Source organism: Passer domesticus, chromosome 16 (genome assembly GCF_036417665.1).
Source record: "Passer domesticus isolate bPasDom1 chromosome 16, bPasDom1.hap1, whole genome shotgun sequence".
NCBI classification, from domain to species: Eukaryota; Metazoa; Chordata; class Aves; order Passeriformes; family Passeridae; genus Passer; species Passer domesticus.
In genome coordinates this window covers 4246435-4259461 of record NC_087489.1, presented here as the reverse complement: position 1 = coordinate 4259461, position 13027 = coordinate 4246435, and the positions used below count along the sequence as shown (strand labels likewise).

Genomic DNA, 13027 nt, shown 5'->3' with positions numbered 1-13027 from the left:
GGTTAAATCCTCAGAATCCAACAGCTCCTGCCAGAACACCTGCAAGGATGTCAGGATGGCTCTTCTGGGGACAGGGAATTCTCCTGGACAAGGCTGGTCCATGGCACCTGAGCACTGCAAACCCAGAAGAGCAGTTCTTTTGTGCACAGCACATCAGTGCATCCCTGCTGAGCTGATCCACTGCTGCTCATCCCATCACTGCCAAGCTGCCCATGATTTCTGCATGGTCACAACCCCCTGCACACCTTTCTGGTCAGTGCAGACACTGGGAGGAAAATTTAGGTCCACTTTGTCTCCCGTTTCCCATCTTGTTTCATAATAACCCTGCCCTGAGCCAGTGTCTATAGGTGACTGTTCTGCTTCCCACCATTCCTGCACTCCAGGGAGCTGCTCAGCCACTACCAGACCCATCATCTGCCTTTCATGGAGTTGGGATATACTGAGATCTTAAAAAAGCCCAAGATATTTGAGAAAATGACCAGCTGTGATTGTTCATAATCCCCAAGTAAAAGCAGACAAGCTGGAACAGCCACAGACCAATCTATGTTTCACCAAGCACTTTCTGTGGTTCTGTGGAGAGTCAGAGACAGAGGCTGAGTCCAAAAAAGTCTTTAATTTCAACACCTGTATGTATCAGTGAGAATCCTGCCAGGATAATAACTAACACTGCAGAATGGAAAGAGGAATGAAAGGCTTTTCTTTGGCCCAGGAAAGCTAAATGCCCAATTCTCTTCCTCTTTTCAGCAAGACCTGAGATCATGATGCCTCAACAGAAAACAAGGGGCTGATAAGAAGGAGGGCAGCTGTTCATTCTTTATCTCCCTCATGGTGCAGAGCATCAGGCAGCACCCTTGAAAGTGGGATTTTTAAACCTAACTGATTTAGAAAATAGTCCTGTGTGGTGGCAGGGCAGGGAGTCAGGGTAAGCAGCAGCAGGAGGATGGACAGGACTCACCCAGGAGCAGACCTGTGGCCAGCTGGAGAGAGCATGGGAAGAGAAAAGCTTCTGTAGGCACCCACTGAATTTGTTCTGTCTGAAAAGTTATCAGAATTATTGTGACAGAAAGTAAAAGCTGGGGGCAAGGACACAAGCCCTGCAAGGACATTGCATTCTGCAGGTAAAGTTGCCTGCAAGTCATTCAATAACTGAGGGATCCTACTTAGGAAATTGTCTTGCTCTGTTTGATTGCTTTTGTGAGCTGGCAAGGTGATCCTGGCATTGAAAACACTTTGCCTCTCTTGGTGGGCTCTTCCTCCAAAAGGAGAGGGCATTTCCACCTCCCTGCTGCAGCCAGCTCAGGCTCCACAGCTGAGGGCAGGATGGAGAGGGTGACTGCCCACCATGGGGTGCTGTAAATGCTATTTACTGCTGGCAGGCAAAAAAACAATTTAAGAAGGAATCTGACTGCTGCTTAAGACAGTTGATTTCAACAGCTCTGGTGGATAAACCCTGTAAAACTCTATTAGTTAGCAGGAAGGTTAAGAAATAATCCTATTATGTTGTTCCAAAGTAGGACTGTATAGAACCCACAAGTATTAAACTCCATTAAGGAAATTTATTTTATTTTTCTTTTCAAGGAATTCTTTTACCCGTAAAATTTCTGTATCAGCATGTGCACACTCCTGCACAGAACTTACCTCCAACACCTCAGCATCCTGGACTTGGCAGTAAAAAATGTGGAGAAATCATGAAGGTTTATTGATAATTCTTTCTCATATATATAAAGAGTGACTGACTGACTCAGGTTATAGGGGAAGGTAGTGATAAAATCTGCAGAGATGTCAGACAAGTAAAGATCTAACTGATTAAAAAAACCTGAAAACCTGGAGTGCTGTTTCTTTACAAAACTTGATACATCATATTTTCTACAGTTACCATTTCAAGCAAATGACTCAGCCGTTTTAATTAGTCTGTCAAATAACAAGGGTGGAGGGGAAAAGATGAGGTCACATTTCAAGCTTGTCTATTTTCTAATTTTCTGGTTGGAAAAAGAATCCCCAAGCTTTGAGAAGCCCAAATTCTGAGGGAAGTGTCAAACATTTGACTTTCCCCACAGACTCCAGCCAGGCTGCCTCTGCTGTTTTGGGGATGGCTGATACAACACTGCCTGCTGCTCTCCTGCCTTCAGAGATAGGAACCCCACAGAACTCTTCCTTAGGATAGAGCTACTCAGCACCTGAGAAAATTAGATCTTGACTGAAGTAAATTTAATGTCAGAGAAAAGCGTTCCCTGCCAGCCTTGGCTGTCCCACACACCTATTTATCCATCTCACAGGTGTGTTACACAAAGTGGCAGTAGCAGCACATGCAGATGGAATTTGACATGACCTGAAGAGAGGGAAAGGGAGAATTCACTCAACCTGTCCCACTCAGGTTCAGATTACAGGGGGAGGTTTCAATGATTAACCACATTTTCTATCATGAGCACTTCCATTTTAGTAATCAGGGGGAAAAAAACCCTTCACTAAAATGCTTAATAAAGACAAGAGTTTTGGTACACACTTGAGTTTCAGAGCTGTCCCTTGTCCAAACTAACAGGCTGAGTGTCAAAAGAAGGAGTGACATGCCCAGAGTGTCTAAGTTTCAATTTATTTAATACGAAAAAAGTTTACAAATCCACCATGCAATCCACCATGCACTCAACCTGGATCTAGTGAGGCTAAAGTAGGACTTGGTGCTGCTTTACCCACAAAACTCTTTTAGCTACAGAGGTCTGAGTGGTTTACAAAGGTTAACTAAGATCAGTTTTACTGAACCCGTGTGAAGAATAAACTGAGGACACAGACAAAGGAAGAAATGCTGCTTTCCATTCCAGTTCTCTAGCCAGGAGACCAGGCCTCTTTCATAACAATTTCATACAGAAGATGTTTTTTCATCCCACAAGTCAGCTAAGGGATTTGACTCTTTTACTCACAAAGGAAAAGTATTTCTAAACAACAAATAAACATGTGCCTCTCATTGTGATGCAGTTATTAGTACAGGCTTTACAAATTATTCTCAGTAGATCTGGACCCAGGGGAATGCTCTCCACCTGTCTGACAGTAAAATTATGGGCAGTATCAGAGACATTCCAGATTTCTATGGAGCTTTTGCAACGATCTCTATCACTGCCATTCCTAACTCCTCAACATTGTGCCCAAAGGAATAGGTCCTTTTAAGAACCTAGAGCTCTCCAAGGGGGTCATATCCATTGCAAGCAAGTTAAACTTACTGAATCCATTAACATCTTGGCAGCTGGAAGAAAAAGCTTCTTCATTGTGAACAGCACTGAGTTTGGTGGAGGTCTTGTCAGAAGTAGCCACAGGACCCATCTCCCTCTGCGTGCTGGTCTGAGTCTCCTTCTGCTTCTTGGCTAGCTTCCTTTGGGTGGTTTGGAGAGGGGAGAAAGCAAGGTCAGTTTGCCCTCGTTAAAAGCAAAGCAATGGCAAAATATTTTGACAAAATTACCCCACTTGGTCAGACATGCAAGGCATGTGAGAAACCGCACGCCAGGAAACCCCACAGGTTTTTAATGCAGCTTCTGGAGCGCGATAAATATCGTGATACCAGCCTGGAGCTCTCCCTCCCCGTCACTCATCTGGCACAAACCTGCATCACCCCAGCAGTGGGAGTGCTACCTCAGCCTTGGAGAGGGTGCAATAGGTGCAAACCCTGGAGCAGGTGCCTTGGAGAGGGTGGAACAGGTCCAGCCCCCAGAGCGGGTGTCGCGCGCTCCAGGAGGAGCAGAGGGCTCGGCATAGGAGCACTGCTCACTCCAGGGGACCAGGACATCTGCATCCATCCCATGGGATGCTCTTAGAGGGAGTGTGAGACCTGGCTCTGTGCCACCTGAGAGCTGGAGCTCTGTTCTGTCCTGTCCCCAGCACAGCAGTGAGGGCAGCAGCCTCCTGAGTCCTGGCACAGCCTGGAGCTGCTCTGGGATCCCCAGCCAGGGAAGGGTGGGGCATGCTGAAGGTTGAAGTTGTTTTAGCAATGCCCAAATATGGCCCTGTTCTGGGAAAATGGGTCTTTCCTTGTTTTGAGGAGACAGCAAAAACTTTGTCAAAAGCAGCAAGGCTGCCTGCTCTGAAAACACTAACAAAGCTGAGAACATAAGAGGCTCCTCTTTTGCAAACACAGAGCATAATAAAATGGGGAGAAGCAGGAAAAGTGAGCTGCTAAGCTTCCACTGACATTTGACTGCCCTGTGCTTCATTCGTATCAGAGAGCAAAACCCTTTAAAAATGAATGTGTGACATTCTACAATCCACACCTTGAAAAAATATCACACAAATCCCTAGCACCAGCAAAGAACTTTGCTTACACCACTTCCCTAGATAAGAAAATAAAATAAAAGGGAGAAAAACAGATTACTGTAAGAAGGAGCTTTAGTTTTCTTTCTCTTCTCCAACTCAAATAAGAAAAAAATATCCTAACAACTAAATCATTTTGCAAAGAGGTTTTTCTTCTCTGAAACAACATGCTTATGGTAAGTACTACCCATCTTTTAAACTTAATTAGATTCAAAGAAAAAAAAAGAAAAAGGTACTCCTTCCAGCATAGTCTAACAGGCTCTATTTATGCCCAGAACATGTCAGAGTGGCATTTACAGGGAAGTTCAAGCACATAGCTGAGCCCCAGCCTTCAGGAGATGGGCAGCTTGGCCACTTATACTTGTTTGGAAAGAAGGGTCAAAGCGAGTTAAATCCTTTGCCTATGTCTGTGGGAAAAGCCTGTTTTAAAGAAAGATAATCCAGATCAGGAGAGCACAGTTTTATGGAAAAAACTTGGATGTTTGCTGCAGACTTTTGAACAAACACATGTATTTCATCTGCTCAGCCAGTTGGGGTTCAGCCATTTACAGTTGGTGGTTCCAATCCATGCCCAGAGCTGTTCAAATTGGGTCCATCATCCCAGGGGGCTTGCTCAGATCTCCCCAAACCCCTGTAGTGTATCCACTTGTGCAGATGAAGATGCAAAGAAGGGAGCAGTCCTTGAGTGATGAAGCAAAAAGCTGGCATTTAATGATGTTAAAAGCTTTGCTTCCAGTGTTCAGCAGGGTTGGCACAGCCAGATTTAGGAGCCATGAGCTACAGACATGGAAGCCTCTGCTTTTTTGTGCTGTGGTACCTGGGGTAACTAAAATAGCCTTGAAGTGTGTTAACCCTGCCGTGTGGATCTTTTAATCCTGATGGTTTGCTAATCGTACATGCCTGTGCGAATCCCTTGGAAACAAGAATTAAAATCACTCAGTGGGAAACACTAATCCAAAATGCAGAAGTCCTTAATAGCAAGCACTCTGGACTGCTGGGGTGAGCCACTACAGACCATGACTCTGATGGTTGAAAATGGTGAGTCAAAAGGGGTGACTTCCTCATTCAATATAAGTTAAATTATTTGTGGCAATAATTATCTGTAAGTCCCCATTGCCTGGTATCTCTTCAGAAATGCCAACAAGCTACAAAGAGCAGGAATTGGCAAATTTGTTTTTGTCTTTGAGTGAATGAGCAACAACATTTCTGCATGTCCTAGGCAGGAAAAAAATAACCCCAAACCCATGCCCCTTAGTCCCCAAAGGCCTGCTTACAAAAGCCCTATGCAAAGGAGTTCTACCTGGTCCTGTAGAAGACAGAGAGGCCCCTAAAACATTGGCTTGAATGCCTAAAAAGAAAAGGTGACATGAGTTTAAAGTTCTCAATCTACCTCGCACACACAACCCAGGTCTGCATCTGACAACGCTACCATTTTCTTTCAATAGTGCCTTATCAGTTTCCACCTTTCTCCCTCTCTGTTCCAAGAATGTAAAAATTCTTCATCTAAATTTAGAGGGAAAAGGAAGACAGATCCCTTTTGAGGATTTCAGAGCTAAGCTTGCCAGACACATCAAGGGGCTCTCAGTTTCTAAACGTGCCTTTTCTGCTGCCGTTCTGTGTCTGGAGACAGTGGCAGCACAGGACTAAGCCTATTTGGTCCTTACCATCATTATAATTCATAGAAAAGATTAGAAAATCAAATGACTAGCACTTTCCAGAATGTTAGGGATGTGACTTAAAACCCACAGCTAGGTAGAGGTTTATTTCCCAGCACGTCAAAATGCCTTTTGGAAATGGAAAAGCATTTATCTAGAAATGCTCTTTCCAAAAATAGGGCACTCCAAGGGATCTCTGTGAATCACTGACAAGCCACACCAGTGACACGGCTCCCACTGTCCCCTCTGCCCTGCACAGAGCCACTGCAACACCCCAACAAAGCTGCTCTGGGAGCATCAGTGTCAGTCATGGGCTGGCTGCGTGCCCAGAGTGTCCCCAGCACAGCTGACACCCCTCATGGAGCAGACACTTCCCCACTCATGCAATATGTAGCTGAAAAGGGGAGGAAATAAAGGACCAGGCAGATATTGGGAAGCAGAGTCTGATACAATCGACACAGAATGTCAGGATGTGAATAAAATGATCTTAATGCTGGTTTACATCCAAGGGTAAGGGAAATGTGGCAAGAAGGAAGCAGGAATCCATGGATGGAGTTTGCCAGGTTGCTCTTTTCAGTTTGAGAGGGTTTGGAAATGAAGAGATGATGTTTGCAAGCACCACACACACAGAGGAGGGATGAGACAGAAAGATGCTCAAAATTGAATGAAAAAATGAAACCAGCTGTATAATCAGGCAGTTGATGCTGACCCCACTAAAGCAAGGAGAAAAGCCATTGGCAGTGAACACAAGTAAGTGTGAATTTGGGGGAAAAAATGATGGAGATTTGATTTGGTTATTTTTTTGAAACTTCTACTTATATCAGAGACTAGACATAAAATCTGAAGCACTATATTAAAATTGTGGGACTTCTACTTAAACAGTCTAGGAATGCAAACTTGGTATCAAGCACAAACCATTTACTGCCACAGGCATTAATCAGGAAGCTCCAGCAATATTTTCTGTTAGAACTATCTGCAGGATCAGATTCCTGTTTCATGGAGGTTTGGATGACTGTCAGGGATTATTTTTTAAAAGCAGCTTCAAACTCTTCTCTAACTTTTTCTATCAATTCTACATGCATGAACATTAAATCTGTAACTGCCACTCCTGTAGAACTCTCGTGCATGTACGTTGACAGATTTAATTTTAGATGTTTCCAAGGATGGATTTTGTACACTGTGGTGTAGATTTGCATGCACAGGTAATTTAGGCATTAGGTATAGATCATGTAAGTTAAATGTGAAATTTCCTCCTACAGACACAAATTGCATATTGCCCTCATTTTCAATAAGCAATTTGGGAAAGTCGAAAAAAAAATAAAATTCCTTTTAGAGAATTGTGCGTAGCAAACTCCTAGGAGTACAGCTGTAATTTGTGATGGAATCTGCTCCAATTCAAGGCAGGCAGTGATGAGCCATGCAAATCCCAGGGAGCACTGGTCAAACAGCAGATCTGTTGGAAAGGATCTCCGTGCCTTAAACCTGTGGTAGATGACAAATCCAATTTGGAAGAATAGTTTCAGGCTGGTTTGAAACTAAGGGCATGGCCCTGTAATCTGGGTGATCCTGTTGCTCTGACTGAGGATTGGAGAGAGCTCTGCTACAACCCTGCTCTTCAAATCAGACGTGTGCCACAGGGGCTCACACAAAGGACAGGAAAGGTGAAGGTGGAAACATGATCTACAAGCAAAGGTCAAAGGAAATGTGGACCTTTAATCTAGAGAAGAGGAAATTAAATAGGGCTGGTAGGTCTTCAGACATGGAAAGACACCAGAGGGGAGCTGTTCTCACTGCCTGCAGGGGCTGGGAAGTGGGAAGCTCTGGGGAAGGCTGTGCACTCTAAACTGGGGGAGAGCTCCATGCAGGAGGAGCTGCCCATCTCTGAAGCAGGGGGGCAGGCAGGCTGGGAAATGCTGCTCACTAGAGGGGTGTGAACAGAGCCACAGGAGTGGGAGCTCAGAGCAGTGCTCTGTCACACACTGGGGGACCTGCTCCATGCTGCAGATTAAATGTGTGCTTCCTCACCTGCCCCTCCTGAACCTGCTTCAACCTGCTCTGCTGAAGCCAGGCTGTGGCAGGAGCACAGGGAGGTTGCTGCAGTAAAGGTGTAGTAAAGGTGTAGTGAAGAGCAAAGGCCAGTGTCACAGAGCAAACTTCACAGGACAGGAGAAAATAAAGTAGAGATAAGTCAAAAGATGCCCTGAGTGTTTTGTACTGTAGGTATACAAGCACAGGCTCTTGAGAGTATGATCTAAGCTTCACTTGATCAAATTAATCACTGCTTGTGGATGATTCTTTTTTAGTATTTATTTTTTAGTTTTACTTACAACCAGACTTTAGACAAGCCAGGTGCACGTGGGAGCCATGCAGTATTAGTCCCTGCCGGTACAGACACCCACAAACCCTGCCCTCTGCAAGGCTTAGGCTTGCAATCACCATACAGACACGTTCTAAATATCATCTCATCTACTTTGTGCATTTTGATATATTATTTTTTAATTTGCTTTCATTAGACAAGCATAGCCACTGATTAATGATCCTGTTTTTCCATCATCTGATGAGAAAAGCACCTAATGAGAATGTTTCTTCTTAAAATTCTGATTTAGAAGGCTGACCTGTGCAGGCAGATCCCACAATCTGTGGAAATACATGGAGATATTTATGTCTGAATGTGGTTATACAGAGGTAAGCTTCTAAATAAAATAAAGGGATGTTTTTCTTTTCAAATGTCCCACAGATGGTGGCAATAAATTCAGCACAAACTTTGTTATCTCAAAAAATCTAAGTATAAATTTAGCTTAATAACCTTTGCAATCTCTCCCATGGGAAGAAACTCCCAGCTGAAACCACCCAACAATTAAAACTGGTGTGAAATTCCAGTGGGAGTTGAAGGGGCTTCCTACATTGCAATCATGTCCCTGGAGCTCTGGGCAGTTCAGGGAAAAAGGAAAACATCTTGGCCATTGAGTGCCCTTTTCTAATAAATAACATTAAACTGAGTGCTTGTAACACATACATGAATCTCTGTATTTCCAGAAATTCTTCCCTGGTCTCATATTGCTCTTGATTAAATTTCATTCTGCAGCCATTACCCAGCCCAGGAGAAAGAAACAAACCAAAACAAACAACCCACACACAGAAAACATTTCCATTTATTTTCTTGGTGAGCAAATAATAAAATCATGATATGGATTGCTGCAGTTGAAAATACTGTTGCAAAAGAGGTGCCTGTCACTAGATGCAAACCCTTCTGTAAACTGGATGAATTGCTGTCTGTGTTTTACAGCTTTAGCTGGGAGTAAACCAACATCTTCCAGACCTGGCTGGGCTGATATCTTACACTGCCCATTAAACTTAAGTGCAGAGAGACAGCAGCAATTCTGTCCCAACCTTAGACACCATTTGTGTTGGTGTAAATACAGAGTAACTCCTCTGAAAAGGTTCAGGTATCACCCTGGGCACAGAATGCAAGGAGTGCACCAGGACAAGAGCTCCTAATTCCATCTCTTTCTCCTCACAGGATCTCAACCCACAAGCAATCAGCCTTTGCTCATAGGTAACCTGAAGGACACAAAATGATGCTGATCCTGCATGATGAGTTACAAGTCAGGAATCGAGGCCTCCTAGGTTGTATTTCCACTTAAATCATGTTAAAGATCTTTATGGCCTTCTCTTTCATCTTTCCTGTATGTTATAGGAAGTTTTCAATCAAGTGCTGCTGTACAAGAATCCCACAACTATTTACCTAATAACTATGCATGCCTAAAATAACTGCTCCTATAAGTGAATATTTTGGACAGGTTTCACCAGTCAAAGCTGCAGGTACTCAAGCATCCCACAGAATGAGATTTTCCAGTCCTGAATTGCAGCAGAACACAGGACTGGCTGAGAGCAGAACTCCAGAGATTACCAAAATGTTGTGGCCTGTCTCTGTAAAGACCAGGTACTCCTCAAAAATGTCTCTGTGACTCTAATAGAATTATCATTGAGAAGTATTTGTAATTTAATAGAATTATTATTCTAGAATTATCATTCAGAACTGTTTGGAATTTAACAGAATTATCATTATAGAATTATAATTACAGAACAGTTTGGAAGAGTTAGGATAGGAGATTTTGGTCCCTAATAAGAAGAAATGCTTGTAGAGAAGATGACAAAGGGTTGGGAGGAATTATCTGAAAGCAGACAAGAATTGCTCTAAGAAACATAGCTTTGAAGTCCAGAAACTGAAACCAAACATGAAGGGATACAGTCCATATGGTCACATTTAAAGATCTGCCAGCAGATCTATTTGGGAACCTGCTTTTCAATACTGGTAACTCATTCAACTGAATTTTGCTTCAGGACTAAATAATTCATGCAAGGTCATAGCATAGAAACCAATTCTATTTTTAAAAAAATCTGTATATAACCAAACTGCTGCTATTTCCACAACATTTCAAATAAACTTAAATCCAACCTCTCTGCTCATAGGAGTCCAGAGAAATATGAATCAAGTTTGGCTAAGAATTGCACAGTCTTTAGCAATTTCAGATTTTCATCTTCAATTCTAATGAAATGCCCTATTTCATGTGAAACTTGAAACATGAAACTCAGTAGAACTTCACTGTATGCTCCTTCATGGGCTCTCCTGCTTTCTTCATTCACTACTGGAACATCCCTTTTACCTTGATTGCTGTTCAAGGAGAAAAGAATCCAAAGCAGAGCTTGGTTTTTGCAGTGCAGGGGAGAGAGCAGGTGTCCATGTGAACCAAGAGCCTGGTGCTGGCAGTGTTTGTGGTGAGATGACTGCAGATGTGATGCCTCCAGCTTGCAGAGCTGTCCCTGGGGCAGCACCAGCACAGAGCTAAGAGTGAGCTGTTCTCAGGACATTTTGGGTGTGGTACTGTGGGGGGAAAGCTCTGTGATTTCTGCAAGCTGAGCTCCAGCCTCCAGTGGCTCCTATGAACACTCAGCCTGCCTGATGGCACCTCTGGCTTTTCCCTGGTGTGATGTGCTGCACGGTGGACATCTGCCTCATTAAACCTTATTAAAGCCCTTCCTTCTGCCTCTGCTGAAGCTCATTGCAACCCCAGCCTTGGGTGACCCTCCAGAGGGTTTTCTCTTCACTTTTCCTGAGTCACTGCACTGCTCCCTGAGGAAAAAGGGTCTAGCAAATTGACCCACAGCAAACAGACCCCTTAAGGACCCCTGTGCTTGTTCTGGCAGAACAATCCTCAGCTGACTGCTTAAAGCAATGCTGTGCAGCTGTAAAATGGGTCACAGAGGGCTCGGAAGTTGATTCATCTTTTTAAACACACAGATATCAAAATAAAATGAAGCAGGGAACATGCTGACCACATACTGCTGGGAAAAGACAGAATTATAATGGGAAACTTGGCAGTGAATTTCTCAGGCAGTGGTGCTTTTGGTTGTAAGGAAACCAAACAGTAGAACATGAGAAATGTGCAGAAGAGGAAAGGTTTTATCAATAAATTCAACTAGCTTGCAGCACCTTTGGGTTAGAATCAGCCTCTACTTTATACTTAGTTAACCTCCTCTTTAATCTATCTACTTGAGGTCCAATTCCATTCTTGGTGAACCAGTGGGAGGTCTAAAGGAAATGGAGTTACTCTGCATTTACAATTACATCACTGGGCTAAGTCAAGACTCGTGATGGTATCCTAAGGCTCTTCACATGCTTGGAAAGTGGGAAAGGTTCCTCTTTCAAGAGCTTCCTGACAGGTCATGGAGAAAAAAATCCCCCAAGCAGTGGTGCATAGGGATCCTCCTTTGCCCTGTTCTTTGGACATAAAACAACTCATATGGAAAAGAAATCAGCTCCCCTTAAAATGGCAGCACATGAACCCTCTCATTCTGCTGACCTGCTGAACACCTTCCAGAAAAAAGCACCAAGATGAGGCAAGGAAGAACTGCAGGAAGGGGCAAAGGAGGCAGTTCCTGGAGCAGCAGACCAGGAGGGGCTGTCAGGGCTGATGTGGCCCTTTGGGCAGCCCGGTGGGTGTCAGAGCCCTGGCAAGCCTGGCAGGTTCTGGAGAAAGGGTTGGTGTCAGTGAGAGTGCTCCTGCTGCTTCTGAGAGCTGGAGAGGGCAGAGCTGTTCCTGCCCACAGCAACAGCTGCCTTCCCCAGCCCTCTGATGGCACCAGAGGCCTCTCCTCACTTCTCCGGGACTTTTTCCTCACATCATTGATCCAGCCTTCTCCTCCCCCAGATCCTCAGACAACCATTATCACGGCAGAAACAGCTTGGCCCTGATTGCTTCCCAGCCCCTCAATCTTTAGGCAACAGATGGCTCTGGAAGTACTGATGTGTGAAGCATTTTCATGTGCCTTAACAACTGCCTTAATTATGCAGCATTGTCATTAGGACTGGACAGGTGATTTAGATCTGAATATCTGAACCACTTCATCATCCAATGATCTAAACCAACACTCAGAACCTGGCAGCTCCAGGAACAGGGATGTTTGCTGGGATAATGTCAACTCCCAGGTGTCAGAAGCCTTAAGGTTTTTAAAAAGCTTACATCCATGGCTGAGAAATTCCCAACAATAACATTCAGGTGTGAATTTCCCTGAAGTGTGGCTACAAGCAGTGGACAATTAAAACGGTGCACTTGGGATGCTCTGTATTTGTCCATTAGCATTTACAGAATCATAGAATCATTTGTGTTGGAAAAGATTTCTAAGATCATCAAGTCCAACTGTTTCTCCAGCACTGCTGTGTCCATCCCCAAACCCTGTCCCCAAGTGCCACATCTACACAACTTTTGAATGAATGCCTCAGTGGTGACTCCATCACTTCCCTGGGCCACATGTTCTGGTGCTGGACAGCCCTTTTGGTGAAGAAATTTTTCCTGATATCCAATCTAAAGATGAATATCCAGTTATAAACCATAAGTGACATATCTGTGGACATTCATATGTTTGCAGGCACAGCTACAGGTACAGTGGGAAAATGGAGAAAACAGCATGCAACTGGGAAAATAAAGCACATTCTGCTGGAAAGACAAGGATAGATGGAGTGGTTAAAAAAAAGGAGAGAAACAAAAAGAAAAAAAAAATAAAACAAAGCACAAAAT

At 43.9% G+C, this 13027-nt stretch overlaps 1 protein-coding gene across 11 annotated transcripts in view; it reads right to left on the bottom strand.

The window, feature by feature from the left end:
• Positions 1-13027, bottom strand: part of PTPRT (protein tyrosine phosphatase receptor type T) — a 445906-nt gene that overhangs the window by 51653 nt on the left and 381226 nt on the right. For 7 of the 11 annotated variants that reach the window (XM_064391854.1, XM_064391853.1, XM_064391850.1 and 4 more), the window contains 2 exons: positions 5594-5641; positions 3213-3361 (listed from right to left, as the gene is read on the bottom strand). In XM_064391854.1, the coding sequence (XP_064247924.1) occupies positions 3213-3361; positions 5594-5641 (197 nt within the window). The remainder of the gene's footprint in view (positions 1-3212; positions 3362-5593; positions 5642-13027) is intronic. The other 4 variants (XM_064391856.1, XM_064391855.1, XM_064391859.1 and 1 more) reach the window with 1 other exon arrangement.